Below are 20,609 nucleotides of genomic sequence, written 5' to 3' on the forward strand. Positions count from 1 at the left end.
CTGTGACCTACTTGTACTTTCTTCAAATCACCTCTCTCATTTTAATTCAGAAAAACACTTGAAGAATATGATAAAAGTAATTGAGCACCAAACTATTTTCTTATTTTAAATGGTTTGAAAATAAAACTGAATTAAGAAAGGAGCCTAGGTGGTAATATATTTTTAATTTTTAATTTTAATTCATTTCTTTTGGAGATAAACTTTGGCTGGCATTTTAATTTTAATATGCTAAAATATTTATACTTTACTACTCCTTGAAAAAGATAACTAGCCGGGCATTGGTGGCGCACGCCTTTAATCCACTAGGGAGGCAGAGTCAGGCGGATCTGTGAGTTCGAAGCCAGCCTGGTCTCCAGAGCGAGTGCCAGGATAGGCTCCAAAGCTACACAGAGAAACCCTGTCTCGAAAAACCAAAAAAAAAAAAAAAAAAAACAAACCTAAAACAAACAAAAAACACTGGCTATGTTTAAAAATTTATTAAACTTCATTTTGCTTTTAAAAAGCAATTATTCAATTCTCGAAGATTAACCAAAACTCACACCCTATCAAAGGCTATTATAATAATCTTTACAGAACCAAGAGCACACACACACACACACACACACACACACACACACACACACGAGTCAGGGACTGCTTTAAAGTGAAAAAAGGAATGGTAGTGCTTGCTATTAAAATAAAAAGATAAATAATCTTTTTCAAAGAAAGAAAACTTGCAGGGGAAAGAAATCAACTGTATCTATCACACGAGTAGAACAAGATTTCAGCATCAGTTTAGTTCCTCATTGCCAGCATGGCATTTATATCCCAGATGAGATTCCGTAATTGATCCATAATCTGCTTCAGCTGTTGATTCTTCTGTTTGAGTTTCTGTGAAAACAAAAGGATTTACCAGTAATGTGAAATGAATATACAGCCAACGAGGTTCAAAGCCTGAACCGTAGTAAGTTAGGACCCTACTGATCTAGACAGAAGCCAACCCAAACACTCCTGCCAAACAAAAGCTCTCTGTCTGAGTCACTTCCCTATTGCTGTGATAAGACACCATGACCAAAGCAACTTACAGAAGAGTTTACCCAGGGCTAGCAGTTCCCGGGGCTTCAAACCCATGACTATCGCAGAATCCATGACCATCATGGTGAGGAGCAAGGGAACAGGGCGGCAGACATGGAGCTGGAGCAGTGGCTGACAGCCCACATCTTGAGACACCCACTAACAGGCAGAGAGATCATAACACACGCACACGCGCACACACTCACTCACACACACACACACACACACACACACACACACACACACACACACGTGCGCACGCACGCACACGGGGGGGGGCGCGCGGGGGCAGGAATGGCATGAATGGCATGAATCTTTTGAAACCCCAGAGTCTCCTTAGTGACGCACCTCCTCCATCAAGTGTCATGCTGCTCAATTAGGGGGCATATATTCAAATATCTGTATCTCTGGGGCCGCTCTCATTCAGAGCATCACAGCTTCTACCCTTTTCTAATCTCACAGTCCCCAACAAATACCCTGACCTGATTGCTAGTTGAGTCCACAGAGGCCTCTGGCCCCGCCCACACTCTATCATACACTGTGTGGCACGTTTCATTGTGATAAATGGAGTATTTAGATGCCGTAAGGGCTGTGGAACGTAATGGAGGCCCCCCACTTTCCACCCGCATGCTCCGGCTGATCAGACACGCAGCTCTGCACCAATTCTACATGGAGGACACAGGCCAAACTGTTGACCCTCACACCAGAAGGAGGAAGGTAATCACTTCTACCTCGTAAAGAATCAGATGGTTCAGTTTGCCTAAAATATTAGATGCCTGACACAGAAGCCGGTATTTGACACTTGATACGCATAGGATGTAAGCGGTCAGTATAAAAAACTTGATACAAGGGCCTGTGCAAGATCATACAGTAGTGGTCTTCTGGAAATGCAGCTGAGGTTACTGTCCTAAGTTGAAGCACAGCCTACTTCTAATCTAGAAATGGGAAGAGAGTGGCCTCGTAACAAGGAAGATACCCAGGAAGTTTTATGCATGCCTTGCCCATGCCCCTGAATCTTTTTTCCTGGGCTCTACTAGACTTACTTCAAGTTCTATGTGATAAATACCAGCTTAGGTAACACGTGATACAAACAAAGATTCTGCTTAGCACCCTTCCCCGTTATAATAACAATTATTCAGTAACCCTTGGGAAACATTAAATTCAAAGATATAATATTTTAATTAGATTATTTTAAAAATACGCTATTTAATTGCCTCCAGGTAAACTATTATATGTACACTAGAAAGAGGTCTAAAGCATTATTACTTCATTAAAAAGCAGGCTGAGATTAAGCAAACTGCTTTTATTACTTGTATGTAGACTCAGAAGTCACAAACCGGAAGAAGGTCACTAACGGGGACATTAAACACTTTCGCTAGGAAGCAGAGAAGCAATTACAGACACTTTAATGCTACTAATAATTCTGATTAAATTAAATTCATGTTTGAAAATAGGACAGCACAAGACGCAGATGAAACGTCTGACAGCGGGGCACCCAGGCCTTGACTGTCTCAGGGAAAGAGGAACGACATACTGAGTCTCTTTGACTAGGTTTTCAAATGCCCGTCTCACGTGACTACGTCGTAGTCCGTAAAGTGATGTGGATACTGTCTAAATCTAGGACAGAGATGGAGCTACTTTCTTGCCACACTGATCAAGACAGAGATACTTTCCCTTGACATATACCAACGGTGGCAATCCATTGGTAGGCTGGCAATCTCAGTCACAGCCTTTGTCTCTGTAGCCTGTTATTTGATCTCAGACTGAATTTCTCCCTCAGTTTTCACATCTAAATGGGCTGGAACTTAAGGTCCTGTCAGTTGTACTTTCTGTGCACCCACATGAATGAATCATTGCCTCTAGCTGTGAAACACTTGGGTTTCTGTTTTAAATCCATATTTTAAGAACTTTGTAAAAAAGACATATTGGGAAAGAATAAGAGGATAAACAGGAATATGAATATATGCATATATATATATATATATATATATATATATATATATATAATTTTAAAAGTGGGGCATGGTTGCTCACACCTGCATTCCCAACATCTGAGATGCTGAAGCCGGATGCTGGCTCCAAGTCTGAGGTCAGTTTGAGTTACACATCAGCCAGAGCTACATTGTGGGACCCTTTCTTAAAAACAAAACTCATAATAACAATCTGAACTAGCGAGTTTTAACTATCTTGAATATAATCCCTCTGAGGAGTCTCAGAACCTCAGCATCACGTAGGAGGAAGGCACAGCCGTTAAGCCTGGATATGGAGAGGATATGGAGATTTCCAAGGCAGATCCTGCCTCTCATAGAAAAGGTCAGCAAACTGAAGTATCCATCCGCCTGGGATCTCAACAAGTTGGTGGAAGAAAACAGTTAAAGGACTTGGCTGAGATGATGGGGAATGAAGACCAGAAACAGCCTTGGAGGGCAAAAACTACAATTAAAATGAAATGCAAAGGCTAACTGCAAAAGTGATGACTAAGGGGGGCTGGAGTAGGGACTTCAGTTTTTGAGACAGCTGAAACCTATCTCAAACTAAGCCTGATGAACTAGCCCAGCCTTCACATTGTCAATAAAAACTTGGGAGCAATGAGAAGAAATAAAATCATGTTCTTGGGTAGCTAAAAACAGACTTTATTATAAACAGTATCCAAAATGCATTTGTAGAGGGCATTTGGATGGCACACTCACTGGGTAGATGTGGACTATAGAGAGCTCCCTCAATGGCGCCATGGCTGGGTAAATGTGAAGCCTCATAGTAAGACTACTTTCAAGAACATTCAATTGCAAATATGTGTTCTGACATGCTGCTCTCATTAAACTCCTAAAAACTAAAGTGTCCCAAAGAACAGAAGCTATTCTGAAGCTAAGGCCAAAATCTGAGCAATACTTTTAGTTTTAAGTGTACAACAAAGTATTTGGGTAGTTTTACTCAAAAAGGACAAAGTTTTAAGGAAAAAGCATCACACAGGTAAACTATCTGGAGTCAAAGCACGCCAAGGGACTGTCAACAACAGTGAGGCTGACAGTCATGCTTATTAGCGGTTACATTGTAAATACATTTTCATGACACGACATAGGATTTAATGTATACAATCTTGCCACTGATTGATTTTAACAGGGGCTGACAGCTGCTATTTTCAAAACCCATCAGCTGTGCATAATTTGTTCCATTAACAGGTGAGCGTGTAAGCAGAGTGCATCCTTACACAGGACGTCTATGCTAAGTCACACCATGTAATTTAATATTCATAGAAAAGCTGTGACACTTGAGAAAAAATGCTTTAATTTCCAAATGCTAGGACTCGATTACATGTCAATCTCTCCATACTCCCCAGTACGGCTTTCAATCTCACTTCCCATCAACAGAACACTGCTAGACAAAATAAAACCCATTCCGAGGCTCCCTAAGCAGACAGTGAAACACGAGTTCCTGCTTCACTTGGAGAGGAGGGCTTAAGGCTCTCAAAAACAAGACAAAAACAGTAAAGTACTAAGATAAAGCAAAACCTGACCATTGCACCCACTAAGTTCCATCAAGTACTGAAGACCAAGCACAGTTTCTGAGTATGACAATGGGAAAGGTACCAGATGCCACCAAAGCCAGCCTGCTGCCCGGCAGTCTTAGTTATGTGATGAGATGTATGAAAAAGATCAGCCAGAGCAAAACTGCAAGTTTAAGCCTACTGTTTTGTTCATTCAGAATAAAGACCATGGGTTAAAATAAAGCTCTAGATATATTTTTAAGGAAATTTGTACTATACAGATCCATGAAGCACCTCACTTAATACAAATGCCAGTGTTCTAAAACATGGGACAATAGTCTTCTTCCTGTAAATACTCCCCTAACCTTGCCAGGGGCCTGGGGAATGCTGCTGCTTCCTCTAGAGTCTCGGGATCTTAAAGTCCCCATCCACACGGGAGGGCAGACCGAACACTGGGTTACTACTACGTCGCAGGACTTCCAGCAGTCAGCAACACTTGGCTTAGAGCAGGTGCTCAGATATTTGAATATTAAAAAGAAAAGTTAAAAATAAGCCCGACAGAAAAGTTACAAAGCCCTCAGAGACAGAAAACCAAAATCCCTGGCAATTATCCATCATAATAGGTAAAACACATTTCTCATGTTCTGCTGCTGTGGTTCAGGTTAGCACCTGCCAGCGTGTGTACTAAAGGTCTGGTCCTAGCCAGTGCTGCTCTTGTATGTGGAGGGTGGGGGTGGGGGGGTCCTGGAGATGGAGCCTGGTGGGAAGGTCTAGGTCACTAGCAGCAAAAGGGTTATGAGGCTCTCTCATTTGTAACTAGACAAGATAATGCATTCAGGTCCTTGGATCTGGCAGCTGGTGCCGTTACCTATTGGGCCATCTTGTCAACCTTGAAAGTACTTATATACTGAGTTCTCATAGTCTGATGCCATATACACGTATGTATATATTTACATGCATATATTTATATGTGTATATAATGTCCTAAATAGGCATAAATCCTATACAAATGTATAAATCTAATCACATGGTTGCTATAATAAAACAAAAGGTTTGATTTTAAACACCTTCCTGCCATGACGTGGTAGGTCACAACAGGCCCAGGGTAATAGGGTCAATCAGCAATGGACTAAACCTCCACATTTTAAAGCAACACACACTTTACCTCTGTTTAAGCTTATTTGTCTCAGGTATTTGTTACAGTAACAGAAAGCCGACTGACACATTAAAGTACAGTCCCCACTACTCATATGAACTGATGGGAAAAACAGAAAGTAACTATTTGCATTAAGAAGAATATATACTTTAACATAACAGGCATGGGGAAGACAAACATTTCACATTTATGAATGAATATATACATATATCTGTATATGTATAAATCCTTTACAAGTGACACCAATGAAATGTTCGTTTCATTATAGCAATCATTAGATTTGATCCCCGACCCACACCACAGAGAGAACCTACCCCCTCAAGTTGTCCTCGATAGCCTACCAATCTACTTGTGTTTTTGTTTTGTTTTTCAGCAGTGAATTTTATTCTCTTCATCATTCTGGTCTGAAGTTTAAATTAGCCAAATCTTAGCCTTAGCCCCCTTCTATCTCTGGCCTCCGGTCACCACCGTTCTCTGGTGCTCAAAATGCATAACCGGGGCTGGGGAGATTACACAGGGGAAGTGTCTGCTATGTAAGAATGCATTGCATCCATGCCCATCTCTAACCCCAGTGTGGAGGGGCAGGTCCCATGAACTGTTCTCGCCCAACACCAAGCTCCATGTTCAGGGGACCCTGCCTCAAAAAAATAAGGTGGGGTGTGATAGGGTGGGTTACCTTTCACCCCTGGCCTGCACATGCACACAAATGAGAAAAAAAGAAAAAGAAAAAAAAAAACAAAAAACCAAAAATGCTTGTCTAGGAGCTCCTAAGAAATAGAGAGAAGTTGACTGTCTCTGGCCTGTCACGAGATGATACATACTTCCACCCTTACACTACATTCCTTAAAAAAAAAAAAAATGAATTTCTACATAATACAGAGTTTGGCTTTAAATGGGGAATTTAAATATCTAAATTGATTGTTTCTTCTTTGTAACAACCTGAAATTCATTAATACTATACCACCTAGAATCTGACTTAAGTCACTCAATATGAACCAGAAAAGAAACATGGAAACATTGACATTTACTGCAAAATAGCCAAACTTTCGGGAACCTGTATACCTACCTATTCGCTGAATTATAAACAAACAAACAAACAAACACTTATTCCAGAAAAATACTGTGGGAAAAGTATACATGATTATCTTTTCTTTTTGCACAGCTACATCTCTAGCCTGACAATTCTTAACATATAAACATAGTTTCAAATCTAAATCCATTTCTCAGTCCCCTCCTCATTCCAACCAATTCTTTCTGTGAGTTTTTTTGTCATAATGGTGATTAATTACTTCTACTTTTGTTGGAAATGTTCTTTTTAAAATCATCATTCACCTTTAAAAGAAAAAGATGCCAGGTTCTGGGAGCTATAATAATGACCTGCCTACAGGATATGGTCACTGCTGTAGTAATGGCATGAACGCTAGAGGAGTAACCAACCACCTTTTGATCGGATTTAGGGTCCATGAGACAGAACTTAAACCTGATATTATTAATGAGGCCAAGAACCCAAGACTAGGTAGGTCATAGACCCAGAACAAAACCTGCTACTATTATCCTGCTAAATGAACACAACAATAAAACTCCTAACGATATACTGCTATAGCCATAGGCCAGTGCATCACTCAACCCTGTTAACGCTGAGACTCACAACTGGACAATGTGTAGACAGTAAAAGCCTTTAGAGTACTTAGCCCTAAGTAGTCTGTCTTCTTCACACCCTTCCCCTCAAGGCTCAGAGATGTATGTGCAAAAAGGGGCAGAAAGATTCTAAGAGCCGGAAATAGCGCATAATTTTAAGGAAGCAACTTTTTCCAGACACACGCAGGGTAGATGCACACATAACTCACAGAGACTGTGGCAGCAGCATCTACAAAACCTACACAAGCTCAAGTCAGACAAATCCCAGGACATAGGAAGGGAAGTGGGCACAAATCCCCATCCCTGGCCAACATCCCTTTGCAAATGAAAGCGGGGAGAGGGAAAACCATTTTCTTCAGTGGAGTGGCACTAAGATGGCCAATGCAAATCCAACTCCATGTTTTCAGTGGCTGTTTCCTGTGTGTATGTGTGTGTGCAATGTTTAAAACTTGTTAAACTATATCTTTATCCTTTCTAAAAATTAATTAATTCATTTATTTTACATCCCAGCTGCAGTTTGCCCTCCCTCCTGTCCTCCCAGTACCTCCCCCACCCCCCGACCCCCCAACCTACTCTTCCCCCCCACTTCTGTTTAGAAAGGGCAGGTCTCCCACGAGCACCAACAAAACACGGCGTATCAAGTTGCAGTAACACTAAGCACCTCCAGATGGATTAAGACTGGACAAGGCAACCCAAAATTGGACAAGGGTCCCAAAAGCCAGTGAAAGAGTCAGAGACAGCCCCGTTCCTGCTGTTAGGAGTCCCACAAGAGGACCAAGCTACCCAACTGTAACATACATGCCTAGGTCAGCCCCATGCAGGCTCCCTGGCTGTCAGTTTAAGAAAGAGAAAGACAGCACTCGGGAGGCAGAGGCAGGCAGATCTCTGTGAGTTCGAGGCCAGCCTGTCTCCAGAGCGAGTGCCAGGATAGGTTCCAAAAGCTACACAGAGAAACCCTGTCTCAAAAAACCAAAAAAAAGAAAAAGGAAAGAAAGAAAGGAGGGAGGGAGGGAGGGAGGGAGGGAGGGAGGGAGGGAGGAAAGAAAGAAAGAAAGAAAGAAAGAAAGAAAGAAAGAAAGAAAGAAAGAAAGAACTTGAGTGGGTTTTCAGGAAGGTCTGGAAAAATTGGGGGGAAAAGAAAAAATGATAACAATATACTGTATGAAATTCTCAAAGACTACATTCTTAAGTTACAGTATTTAAATCTAAGTCCTTTTTTTCTTTCTCTTTGGTTTTAAAGCACACTTTCACCTATTATTTTTTTCTAACAGTTTGGGTTTTTGGACATACTTAACCCTGAAATTCATTTTAATATACAATAGTTAGTTAATTCCCCCACCAACTTTCTATTTCTAAAGATTAATTTTTCACATAATCCCTTTCCTGTCATATTAAATTCTCATAGTCATCAGAAAAGCAGTTTTTCTGGCCATCGTTTTACCCATCTGTCTCTTCCTGGGCCAACAGTACATGCTTACTTATGCCTTTATATGTCTCATCTTAATTTTAAGGTTTGAAGCAAACAATTCTGCATTATTAACCTTATTTATTAGATTTTTAAAATATATTTTTGTACATTTTCAGAAGACGACTTCATTTTTTTTGCCTAATATTGTACTAAAGCCTCCTATTTTTTTCCTTTCTTCTTTCTTTCTTTATTTTTTTTTGCATGCTTTCATGTTAAATCTCATTTAGATTTGGATTATTCTGCACGAAATTATGAAGTAATTAAGACTGGCACTTTTATATTTACTCTTCTTACTTGCTTGTACAAATAAAGCCTGTCCGAAGGTCAGAGACTGGAGCTTGCCACTAGCTAACCATAGAGGTCTGTACAGACAGACCAGAAGTAAGATAACTGGGCAGAAACAGGATATAAGCTGGGAGAAACAGAAACTTGCTCTCTTGTCTGCTGAGACTCTAAGGAGTTAAGGTGTGGCTGTGGCTTGCTCCTCTCTGATCTCTCAGCATTTTCCTCTATATTTGGCTCCCAGTTTTTATTATTTAGACCAATTAAGAACTCCATTACTTTATCTATCTTAACAGGCCAGTCACTGTTGCAATTCCTATCCACTTAGTACATCTTGTTTCAACTGGGAAGAGACTGCAGCAGCTAACAGCATTGTAAGAGGATGGTTTCAGTCTGCGTGCCATTAATCCCTTTTTTTTTAATAGAACTTTTTATACACTATACTGGTTTATCAGGTGAGCTTTTCTGAACATGCTAACAAGCTTGTAAATAATAACTATGTTTGAGCTCTTGTGTACTGTCGTTTTGAACTGGCTATAACCTCTACAATTATATCTAGCACACTGGAGGATTTTATTATATGGCATTTTAAACAGGAATATTTCTATACTGTACTTACATAAAAACTTTGGCTATTTATGACAAATAAAAAAGATAAAAAGAGAACTGTTCTTGACTCAAGCACTGAGCCAGCACAAGTGGACTGGAGTATATCGAATGCCTTTTAGCCACTGGAGAACAACGCTTTCCAAGGTAACAGACAGTCTACATTATGTATATGAACTAAATTACCTCTGTACAGCTCAGAAGGCTGTTTAGCTAGAGTAGATGCTAACACATTGGTGTCGTCTGTCAAGAAGAATGAAGACTGTCAGGGTGATCTGGGTTTGTGAGTGAAAGGATGAGGCTGGTACTTTTGAGGTTAGCTTTTGGGAATGAGTCCCCAGTTCTGTCTACTGTTCCATTACAACTATCTGAAGGTTAGCAAATGTTTGTCTGTGAGAACTTTTTGGAGTGGAGGCAGGAGAATGCTTCCACAGCTCCGGAATTTCTCAGTCACAGGCTGTGGCAGGCACATCTCCCGCTGGGAAGTCTTCATCATTTGTAGAGAGGCCGGGGTTCAGCTTGGGGAAGTGAACGGGCTATGACCGTTGGGCTCTGAGGCTTTACTGAGGGAAACCCATGATCTTTCCCAACCCTCCACGGCAGCTCTGCTTCCCCTTTGCTTCTTGCCACAAAAACAACACCGGGCAATTCCAAAACCCATACTATGTTTAAGAGTTACACTAGGCTCTGAAATATAAACATAAACCAATCACTCACTTTATTTACTTCTGCAATTTCTCGTCTCTCCTCAGTAGCAAAACGAGGTGGGCCAGCCCGGTCGTCGTTCTTAGAGCCATCTTCATCCACGTACGGAATAAGTTGCTGGAAGGGACAAAGAGCAGTAGGAAGTGGGCTCCAAATATGTGAGCTAGACTACAGACACTGCATCCGCTGAGAAGCCATTTCCTAAATAGTTTTAATGCTTTAAAAATCAATTAGTTTCAGGCGAAGGCCTGAAGCAACACCTCTGAAAGCTTAAATCATTTCAGTGCATTCCACGAGCCATACTTCAGCTTTCTTTTGCAAAACAGCACATATACAAACAAACAAAGACACCAGAGGTCATGGATTTGAGAGGGAGTGTGGGGGTGGGGGATGGGGGAGTAATACACCGGAAGGATTGGGGAGGAAAAGGAAAGGGGAAGATGACGTAATTATATTTTAATTTCAAAAATTAAAAAGATTAAGCACCAGAAGACCTTGGTTTCCCTATAAAGTTCACTGTGTTTAACTGAAAACAGTAACACAACTCACCCTCCCCTCAAAGAACTCACTAGCTGTCACGCATTAACTTATTATACTCTACTCATTCAGGCCACTGGATGCCGGCTGAACACTGAAAGACGAGTGTCAGGTAAGATGTGGCTTCCACCCTGACCCATTCACAGTCTACTCCAAGTAAGACAGGCTTTCTTTCCACGACAAGAAAGGGTCTTCTAGGACATGTGTGATGCAAACGCCACCAACTTGGCACTCAGAACTCCAGTGGCCGCAAGACTTTTTGTTTGTCTTAGTTTCTTTAAGGTATGAGTTTTTTTTTTTGTTTTTTGTTTTTTGTTTTTTTAAATAAGGTAAGAAATACACAGAGCAATGGTGCTTCTAGCAAAAATACACTTAATTATGTGTGGCCTGTGATGACACTCACTGGAGGAAACCCCTTGTAAATGAGGTGGACTTTAGGAACCAGCCAGTCTCTATCACGGTAAATTGTCGTGAAGAAACAGTCAAAGCAGGATCCCCCTGGCAAAGATTTTGTATTCTCGGGCCACATATACCTGGCCTGCATTCTCCTGCTGCAGAACTGTCTGAAGACAGCCTCTGGCCTCGCACTGACTCCTCTGACTTCTGTTTCTTCCCCCAAACTCTCCATAGACATTTCCTGCTCCATCATTTCCACATGCTCTGCGCTCTTGCATTTGGGGGCAGAAGACAATGGTACTCCCCCACCCCCAACCACTGGGACTCTGTGTTTCGTCACAGACAATCTCCAACAGCTGGCTTCACTCATGACTTCCCGCTGCATCTTCACCGGGTCCTGACTTCTAGCCACGACTGTTTCCATCACATTCTACTCAGACACAACTTTTCTCAGCGTTGGTAAAAACTGCCACTAGTAACTAAGTGTTTCTTCTAAGACTAATAAAAGAGAACACTGTCACTGAAATCCCAACAAACGCAGAAGCAAACACAAAAATATCACTACAGGCCTGGAAAAACAAATGCTACAAAAATCATTCAAGAAAAACACATATATTCACTTTTTTTTTTATCTCTCCTCAGAAGTAAAACACATAATATTAAAAGCAGAGACTGCTGCTAAAAGGAGAAAGAAAAAAACTACGGGTGTTCCCACCCCGTCACCTCTGCTGCGCACACTCCTGTCAGAGAAGCTTACCTCAACGGGAATGGGGCCCATTCCACCACAGCTCTCATTGCACTTGTCATAGACCAATCTTAGCTTCCTGAAGAGAATAGAAAGTTGGCGAAGATGGTCCTGTAGCTTTGTTAACCGGTCTTGGTAAGTCCCAGTATGGTAGGTGACACCATTTGGCAGCTTGGCAGGCAAAAGAAAACAATAAAAAGCTTGAAGTTTTCAAAGTAATCCTTATACCAATTTATTAGCAACCTGGTACAGTGTTTCATTGCAATAAAAAAATCTTAGAAAAGGCTTTGTGAAGAGACTGCTAATGAGCTGGAATGCCTTTGCCCTTTAATGTTAGAAATATACGATTTTAATAGCACTGTCACATAAAGGCAGCAAGCTGCTGAACTTGCCCAGGAATTTTAAATATGTATTTACATATATATATACACATATACAATAGATATACTATGCATACATATATAGTATATACACACACACACACACACATATATATTTAAAAGTGAAGCTTGGGTTTTGTTTTGCAGAAATGGGACAGTGTGCTCAATATTTGCAAAAGCGTTTTCAAAATATCTTAACTATGATGATTAACAGAGTAAGATATGCAAAGTGCAAACTAAAACATGAACCACCAAAGTTCATTGAAAAAAATCATAATAGAAGATATGGGTACAAACCAATGTATACCCAAACATTATTAATAAATCTTTATAAATTACTACTATCATATCTGTTCCAAGTCATCCAATTTTCTTAATTCAAAAAACTTACCAGCCAGGCCTGGTAGTGTGGGCCTGTAGGCCCTCCCAGGAGGCTAAAGTGTTCAGGGCTGGCTTGTTACATGATGTGAATTCAAGGCCAGCTTGGAGAAATGTAATGAGACTATGTTTCAAAACAAAGAGTGAAAGGCAGGCAGGTGGTACAGCATTTGCACCGCCCCCCACAAGGCCCTAGCTACATCTGCCAGGGGTATAACTATCAAAGCTAATTAATTAATAACATAATTTTTCCAAAAAAGTATTCATTGAAATAATGACAATGTCACAGCTAAATGGAATTTGGGTATTTGAATAATTTGTTTCTCATTTGCACAGCCCCTTTGTAAATGTTACAGTGACTCAGCTCAGGAGACAGATCTTTTGAAATTTCTGAATTATTTCCAGTTTCGGGAATCCTCAGCATTAATACATTTTAAAATGCCTCTGTGAAGTGTGATAAAATACCAAGGGCGCTTTAGCTCACAGCATTTTCAAATACGATGGCATTGGAAGGGTTCATCCTTCCATACAGTGTAGGATCTCCCCTAAGAACTCTTTTTACAGATGTTAACAGGCACCAACAATGCAGAGAGACAGTTAAATGACCCCAGCCTTCCTGTCTGATTGAGAAGGATGTGACGACTACATCTCACTCAGAGAGGCGGTGGGCTCCTGAACCCTGGCATCTTACCAGGTTGCCTACTTTGCCTATATGCTCCACTTAGTAAGAACGACACCTCCTCTTGGTAGCATATTTTCAGCACAAGAGTTTGAGTGTATGGTCTGAATAATTTTCATGAGCATTTTACCCTAGGTCTATGTTTACGTGTCCATGAGAAGTGCTTGTCATGCACAGAAAGATTGATGACTCTTATTATGAAGAAAAGCAATCTTGTTGAAATGCAAGGAATTATCCACTGAAATCTGCCAGCTTAGTAAGTTTGGATATTAGTTTTCATACAACATCAGCTTCCCACTCACCTTCCGCGTGTCAAGCATTGCTCTGGACGTGAGTGTGGCAGTGAGGATGAGTGATGGCACCCATACTCAACAGAACGTATTAACAGCACCTGGGATCCCTTGCTGCATGCTGTGGGGTAGGGTAGCTACTCAGCTGGAAAGCTCATCAATAACCATCTCCCTCATGAATATGGATGGCAACTCATAAATACATCACACTCCCAGATACTAAAAAGGCATTCAACTAAATTCATCATCTATTCTTATAACAAAATTCCGCATATATGAAAAACATATTTGGGTTATAAAGTCAGCATCATGATGGATGTGGAGCCATTGGAGGGATTATTCCTACTAAGGTCAGGAGCAGAAAAAGATATCTACTAAGACCACTGTTACTGTTGACGCATCTGTTGCAGAGGAGCTGGCCAGGGTGACTATGGAAGAGAGAAAGGTTGAGGCATTGAAGAGGAAGCTGTAGAGTGATCAGTGTTTCAAACATGACATCATAAAAAGCCACCAATGGTAAGAGAACTCCATAAGAGTTAAGTATAAAGCTAACAGTGAGAAAGTAAGAGCTTTGCTTTCATCTCTAAAAAGAAAATGGAAAGACAAGGACCTAGTATGAATGAAAGAAGGGAGGGAGGGAGGAAGGGAGGGAGGGGGGGGAGGGAGGAGGGAGGGAGGGAGGGAGGGAGGGAGGGAGGGGAAAGAAAATATCTAGGAATAACTTAAAAAGATAAAAACAAAAACTTCAAATGCTAAAAAAGACAAAGACATTCCATGTTACTGATTACTAAGACTTTAACACTTTCACTGTTTTCTAGGCTGCAAAAACGAATAAAACTACTAACAGGTTTTCTGGCTTTTCTAGTTCTAAGATGCAGGTGGGAAAGTAGGGAAGGCCACTTATTCAGAAATAGAAATACAAGCACATTCACGAACACCGACCACCAATGACAGAAGCAAAAGGAAACATTCTAACATCTCCAGCCAGACATGTTTGGACCAAGCTGTACCTGAACCAACAAGGAAAGCAGAGGTGAGTTTTCAATCAACCATTTGCATAATAAGATGAGTGCTGTACATCACACTTCATAACAGGACCAATCCCACAAGGACTAACTTTTAAATGTACAAATTCCAGTAAGAACTCACAGAATTCTTCCTTATTTGAGAGTGGGGAGGGCTTTCCTCCTAACTAGACATAAAATCTGTAAGCCTAATAAATTGTACAAACTAGAAAATCAATAAATTGTACATTAAAAACAATAAGCAGGACCAAAAAAAAAAAAAAAAGCCTTAAGAGGAATCAAGAGGTAAAATAAGAAACCAGACACTGGATATAGCAGGCACAGTAGCCCAGTTCTGCAATTCCACCATCTCAGCACAGGCTCAAGACAAGCTACACAGATCCCAACTCCAAAACAAGACAGAAGAAACAAAAACAAAGACTGGGGAAAACATGTGCAAATATATCACAGACAACAAGGGAGATAAAAATCTCACACACACACACACACACACACACACACACACACAGAGAGAGAGAGAGAGAGAGAGAGAGAGAGAGAGAGAGAGAGAGAGAGAGAGAGAGAATAGGAATAAGCAACAGCAGAAAATAAAACACATGATTCGTAAATATACAAAAAGATGTTCACACTCAATTAAATGAGGGTAAATGCAAGGTTATCTATCAGGTAATCAAACCCCTCCACGCATAAGCAATGCACTGTGCTGGTCTGAAGACACAGGAACGTACGTGCAGCTCTGGAAGGACAATACATGATGACCCACTGAGTTACTGTACTTTAGAAGTTAGCTACTTCTACAAGCTCATCAGCAGGTACAGTTGCTCCTTTGTGTGGGACACGGTCATTTGCTCCAGCATAAACTTAAGCAGCATAAAGGGTCCCACTAGGGTATTTCCACAAAGTGGATGGAATACTATAAGGTATAAAAAGAGAAGGGGAGTGCTTTCTCTATGAATATGAATGCACGCCAATATACCAGACGGAAAAGATAAGGTACAAAATAGTATGCACACTATACGGTTATCTGTGCAAAGGGGAGGGAGGGATGGGACAACATAAATGCACAGATTTGATTAATATGCAAAGAGCATTTGGAAGATAAATACAACCAGTGGCTAGAATCATTAACAACCACTGCTTGGAGGGAGGAGTTAGAGACCTAGCAGAAGGGGAATAGAAAGGAGAATGCCCACTGAAGTGTGTTCAGTTATCCCTAAATTACGAATATATTATGTAGTCAAAATACGAATTAAAAGGATAACAAGCAGGATCAAAGCAATGCTATTTTTCACAGGGGATCTTCACCTGGATCCAGGGATATTTGGGGAGATGCTTCTTAACACCTCAAAGACTTGTTTTTCAAAATATGTTTACTCGTTTTTTGTTGTTGTTGTTGTTTCTAAGAAAAGCCTATGGTTTGCAGGATCTTGAGCGGCTAAGGGACATCTAATAGACAAAGGACAATTCTCAAAGAAATGCCTGCAAGTAGCTAGCTGTGTGCACTCATGTTGCTTCTCTTTCATGGACTACTACAGATTGCACGTTTGCAATCTGAGTGTGTTGAAGAACACGGGGTCGTCCCTCCTACTGGAGTCCTGTAAGATCCTCACTCCCCAGGGGATGCCAGAAACTGGCATCATGCCCCTCCCTGTTCACAGGTTTGCAGACGTGTATACAGACGATGATGGAGTACAAGATTAATAAAAATAAAGCAGAAAAATGATAACAGTGCTGTAATGAAAGCTAGGTACAGTCTCGCCGCATTCTTTTTTCTCAAAATATCCTTTTAAATATCCACAATGAAGCATGGATAACGGAAATTAGAAAAGCTGCCTGTGGTTAAACAAACCGTCCTGTTGTTTACAGTCAAGAACATCTGTTTATATCATCAGTTCTGACGTTTTTGAACTCAAGGGCCACATTGTTGTTGCCTTTTAGGGTCATTGTAACATCCCCCAAAGGGTTTGAGATGCATTTAAGGACAAAGTAGAAGGCAGATAGGTAACTGTCTCAGTTCTTACAAGTCAGTTCGAAATGCAGGCCTACCTACAGCCTACTTGTGGGTAGGAGCTTCAGAAAGTCTCGTTCTGTTCAGGCGATGAAGTTCAGTTCTAGCTCTCTTAATAATATAGATGGCTCAAAAACAACTTAGGTGATGTAACAGCAGGTTATTGGGGTCATCTGTGATGGTGGGTCACCTACTCATTCTCTCTTTAACCCTCAGTTTCCTTAACTATATGATAGGAATAAAAAAAGTATCTCTTGAAATTGTTCTTACAATTGTGGAAAGTAATTGATAGGTGTTTAGCAATCTGTGACCATACCTGTTTCTACACGTTCTATGCTGGCACAGGGCAGGCTAAATTCTGAGACATCATGAAATCCACACTCCATTTTCATTATGAATCTATTCACTTGAAAACTGCCCAAGAATTTCAGCTTTTCCTTTGCGTCCATTTATAATGATACCATTTTTGCATGACATTTCACACTGAGTTACTGACACAGTCCTAAAAGATTCCCACAAAACAAAATCACTTTTATAAAAAATAGGAGACAAAAATCTCAACTATCTTTTTTCTTGAAACAAACAAACAAAAGCATTAAGATGCTCTTTAGGGCACTGGCAGAAGTAAAAATTGTTAAGTCTCAAGACATGTCTTCAGTTAGCCTGCACTGAGTAGTTTTAGGGAGTCAGTTCACCTCTCTAATCCATCGAACCCTCATTGGTAAAACAAGGATGCTTTCTCCATCTTGTAGTTGCAGAGTAAGAAAGCACTAACAATGACTTACAAACTACACAGGAACAATCTAGATATCTGAAGCCAAAAGATGAACTTAGACCCAAACTGATCATTATAAACACTCCTCCAGAATTTAGACAGGTTATAAACCTAAGGGAAAACTTAAAAGAGCAAAACTGAAATATTCACATATACAAACCCAAAAAATTATGTTTGACACCAGAAGCAAGATCTGTAGAAGAACAAATCAACAAGTGTGATGGAATCCCATCACAATTATAAAACTCTGCTCCTCAAAAGATGGTTTGAAGGAGAGAATGTGAGAGCCACAGACCGACAAAAGCATCGGCAAAGTAAAAGACACAAGGAGGAGAGAAAATATGATGGGGAAACCCACAGAATCAGCTCACCCGAGCTAGTGAGAGATCACTGACTCCTGTCTAACAAATGGGGATCCAGCATAGGACTGAACTAGACTCCCTTAATATAGGTGACAATGGTGAGACTGGGACAGTATATGAGGCCACTGGCACTGGGTCCAAGATCTAACTCTAATGCACAAACTGACTTAGTGGAGCCCATTCTATATGGAGAGATACCCTGCTCGGTCTAGACACAGGGGTGTGGGGGGTGGGGAGGTGCCTTGGTCCAGCCTCAACAAGATGATGGGACAGACTTAGTAGACTTCCTAGGGGAGGCCTTACCCTCTCCGAGGAACAGATGGGAGGTGGGGGTGGGTGGGTAATGGGAGGAGAAAAGGGAGGGGGAACTGGGATTGAAATGTAAAAAAATAAAAAATTAATAAAAAGCAAATATATATATTGTGTACATGATATATATACACATATACACATATATATGCATATATGATTCAATAATTACACTCCTAAGCCATTTACTCAAAAGTATGAAGCCCAGGCTCACATAAGTCCGTAAAAGACAAACATTGACATTATTTATAAGGGCAGCACTGCTTATAAGGGCTCCAAAGTGGAAACAACCTGAACATGGGCCACAGATCAACAAAGGCCACGATGTATTATTCATTCACTAAAATAGTAAGGAAAGGAAAAGACACAGTAGATGAGATGCTGAGGGAACCTGGACCCACAATGTGATTCATATCATATAAAACTGTTAAACGCAAACCAGCAGTGACTCCTTGGGGACAGAGGCAAAACAACGCCACAGCGGGTGAAGGAGAAACATCTTGGGTACTGGGTGTTCTTTTCACTATTGTGACTGTGATCCAGTCACACGCATATTCCTAAGTATGCCAAAACTTTACATCCGCACAGCTTACAGTAATCTAGTTTAGCCTAGAAAGGGGGAGAACCATACTGTCTGAAGTCTTCAGCTTCAGGGCATCTCCTGCAGGAGAAATTTCCCTCTGAGTCTTCTAAAGTGATTTTAAAAGGCAAGTGAGGTGTGACCCACTTGCCCTTGGGAAAACAGTGTTTACAAGACAGGCCCACAACTTAACTTGGGTCCAATCTGGAAAAGGAACCCTCGGTGCCACCAGCCAGGCCCTAGATCTTTGGAGAAGACACATACTGGGGAGATACTTTGGAGCTGGTGGTGGGCACACCTGATGTCTCATGGGGAGGGGGTGGGAACAGACACACACTGGGGACACTTTGGAGCTGGTGGTGGGTACACCTGATGTCTTGTGGGGAGGGCGTGGGGGCAGACACATGCTGGGGACACTCTGGAGCTGGTGGTGGGCACACCTGATGATTAGTGGGGAGGGGGTGGGGGACAGACACACACTGGGGACACTCTGGAGCTGGTGGTGGGCACACCTGATGCTTAGTGGGGAGGGGGTGGGGGACAGACACATGCTGGGGACACTCTGGAGCTGGTGGTGGGCACACCTGATGTCTCGTGGGGAGGGGGTGGGGACAGACACACGCTGGGGACACTTTGGAGCTGGTGGTGGGCACACCTGATGCTTAGTGGGGAGAGGGTGGGGACAGACACATGCTGGGGACACTTTGGAGCTGGTGGTGGGCACACCTGATGCTTAGTGGGGAGAGGGTGGGGACAGACACATGCTGGGGACACTTTGGAGCTGGTGGTGGGCACACCTGATGTCTCGTGGGGGCAGACACATGCTGGGGACACCTTGGGGGGTGGGCACACCTGATGTCTCGTGGGGAGGGGGTGGGGGACAGACACATGCTGGGGACACTTGGGGGGGGGCGGGGAATGGGCACAGATGCTCCAGGACTCTTCCTGGGGTGGGGGCGGGGTGGGGTGGGGAGGAGATGCCTGCTGGGGAACAGTGCTGGGAACATGGGGTGACCACACCTGCAATCCCCAGGCCTGGAGGCAGACGTGGGGTGTGTGTGTGTGTGTGTGTGGGTTGTGCCCACACCTGAGGGATGCCGGGGGGGGGGGCAGGCCCAGCCTGGGGACTCAGGGGGACGGGGAGGAGGGGAGGTCCTCACAAGGGGCAGGCACACCCCCAGGTTGCCCCGGGAGCCCCCGTGCGCCCACCTGCATGTTCCTGAGCAGCTGGAAGATCTCCATGGTGCGGTACACGATGTCCTGCACCGTCTCCTGCCCGATGCGGCACAGCGTGGCCGTGTTGACCTCGCGCGCCGCCTGCTGCGCCTGCGGGCCGCCGAAGGGCCCGGCCGCCATGCCCGCGGGCGCCAGCGGAGGGGTGGACATGGCTCTCGGCCGCTCGGGCCCCGGCGAGCCGGCTCCGCCGATTTCAAACCAGCGGCGCCACTTCCGCCCGCCGCGACGCGCGCGTCAGCCCGGAAGACGCGGAGCCAGGCGCCGCGCGAAGCCGAACGCGATTGGGCTACGCGCCCCAGAGCGGCAAGACGGACGGGGAGTCAACCAATCACCGGTAGAGCTCTGGCCAGGGGGTGGTGCCAGTGCTGGAATGCAATTGGGCTACGCGCCCCAGAGAGGCAAGACGGACGGGAACTCAACCAATCACCGGTGGGGTTCTGGTCAGAGGGGGCGGTACCAGTGATGGAACGCGATTGGGCTATGCGCCACAGACCGGCAAGACGGACGGGGAGTCAAC

General features: G+C 42.7%; 1 protein-coding gene across 1 annotated transcript; it reads right to left on the minus strand.

Annotated features, from left to right (window-relative positions):
- Nucleotides 1–461: 461 nt before the first annotated feature.
- On the minus strand, nt 462–20,315 carry Med30 (mediator complex subunit 30). The gene is made up of 4 exons (XM_027431415.2): nt 20,066–20,315; nt 12,083–12,241; nt 10,405–10,509; nt 462–870 (listed from the first exon to the last, which is right to left on the minus strand). The coding sequence occupies exons 1-4, from the start codon at nt 20,240–20,242 to the stop codon at nt 775–777; spliced, it is 537 nt and encodes a 178-aa protein (XP_027287216.1). The 5' UTR covers nt 20,243–20,315; the 3' UTR covers nt 462–774.
- Between the last annotated feature and the right edge of the window lie 294 nt (nt 20,316–20,609).

This window comes from Cricetulus griseus, chromosome 10 (genome assembly GCF_003668045.3).
Source record: "Cricetulus griseus strain 17A/GY chromosome 10, alternate assembly CriGri-PICRH-1.0, whole genome shotgun sequence".
Taxonomy (NCBI): domain Eukaryota; kingdom Metazoa; phylum Chordata; class Mammalia; order Rodentia; family Cricetidae; genus Cricetulus; species Cricetulus griseus.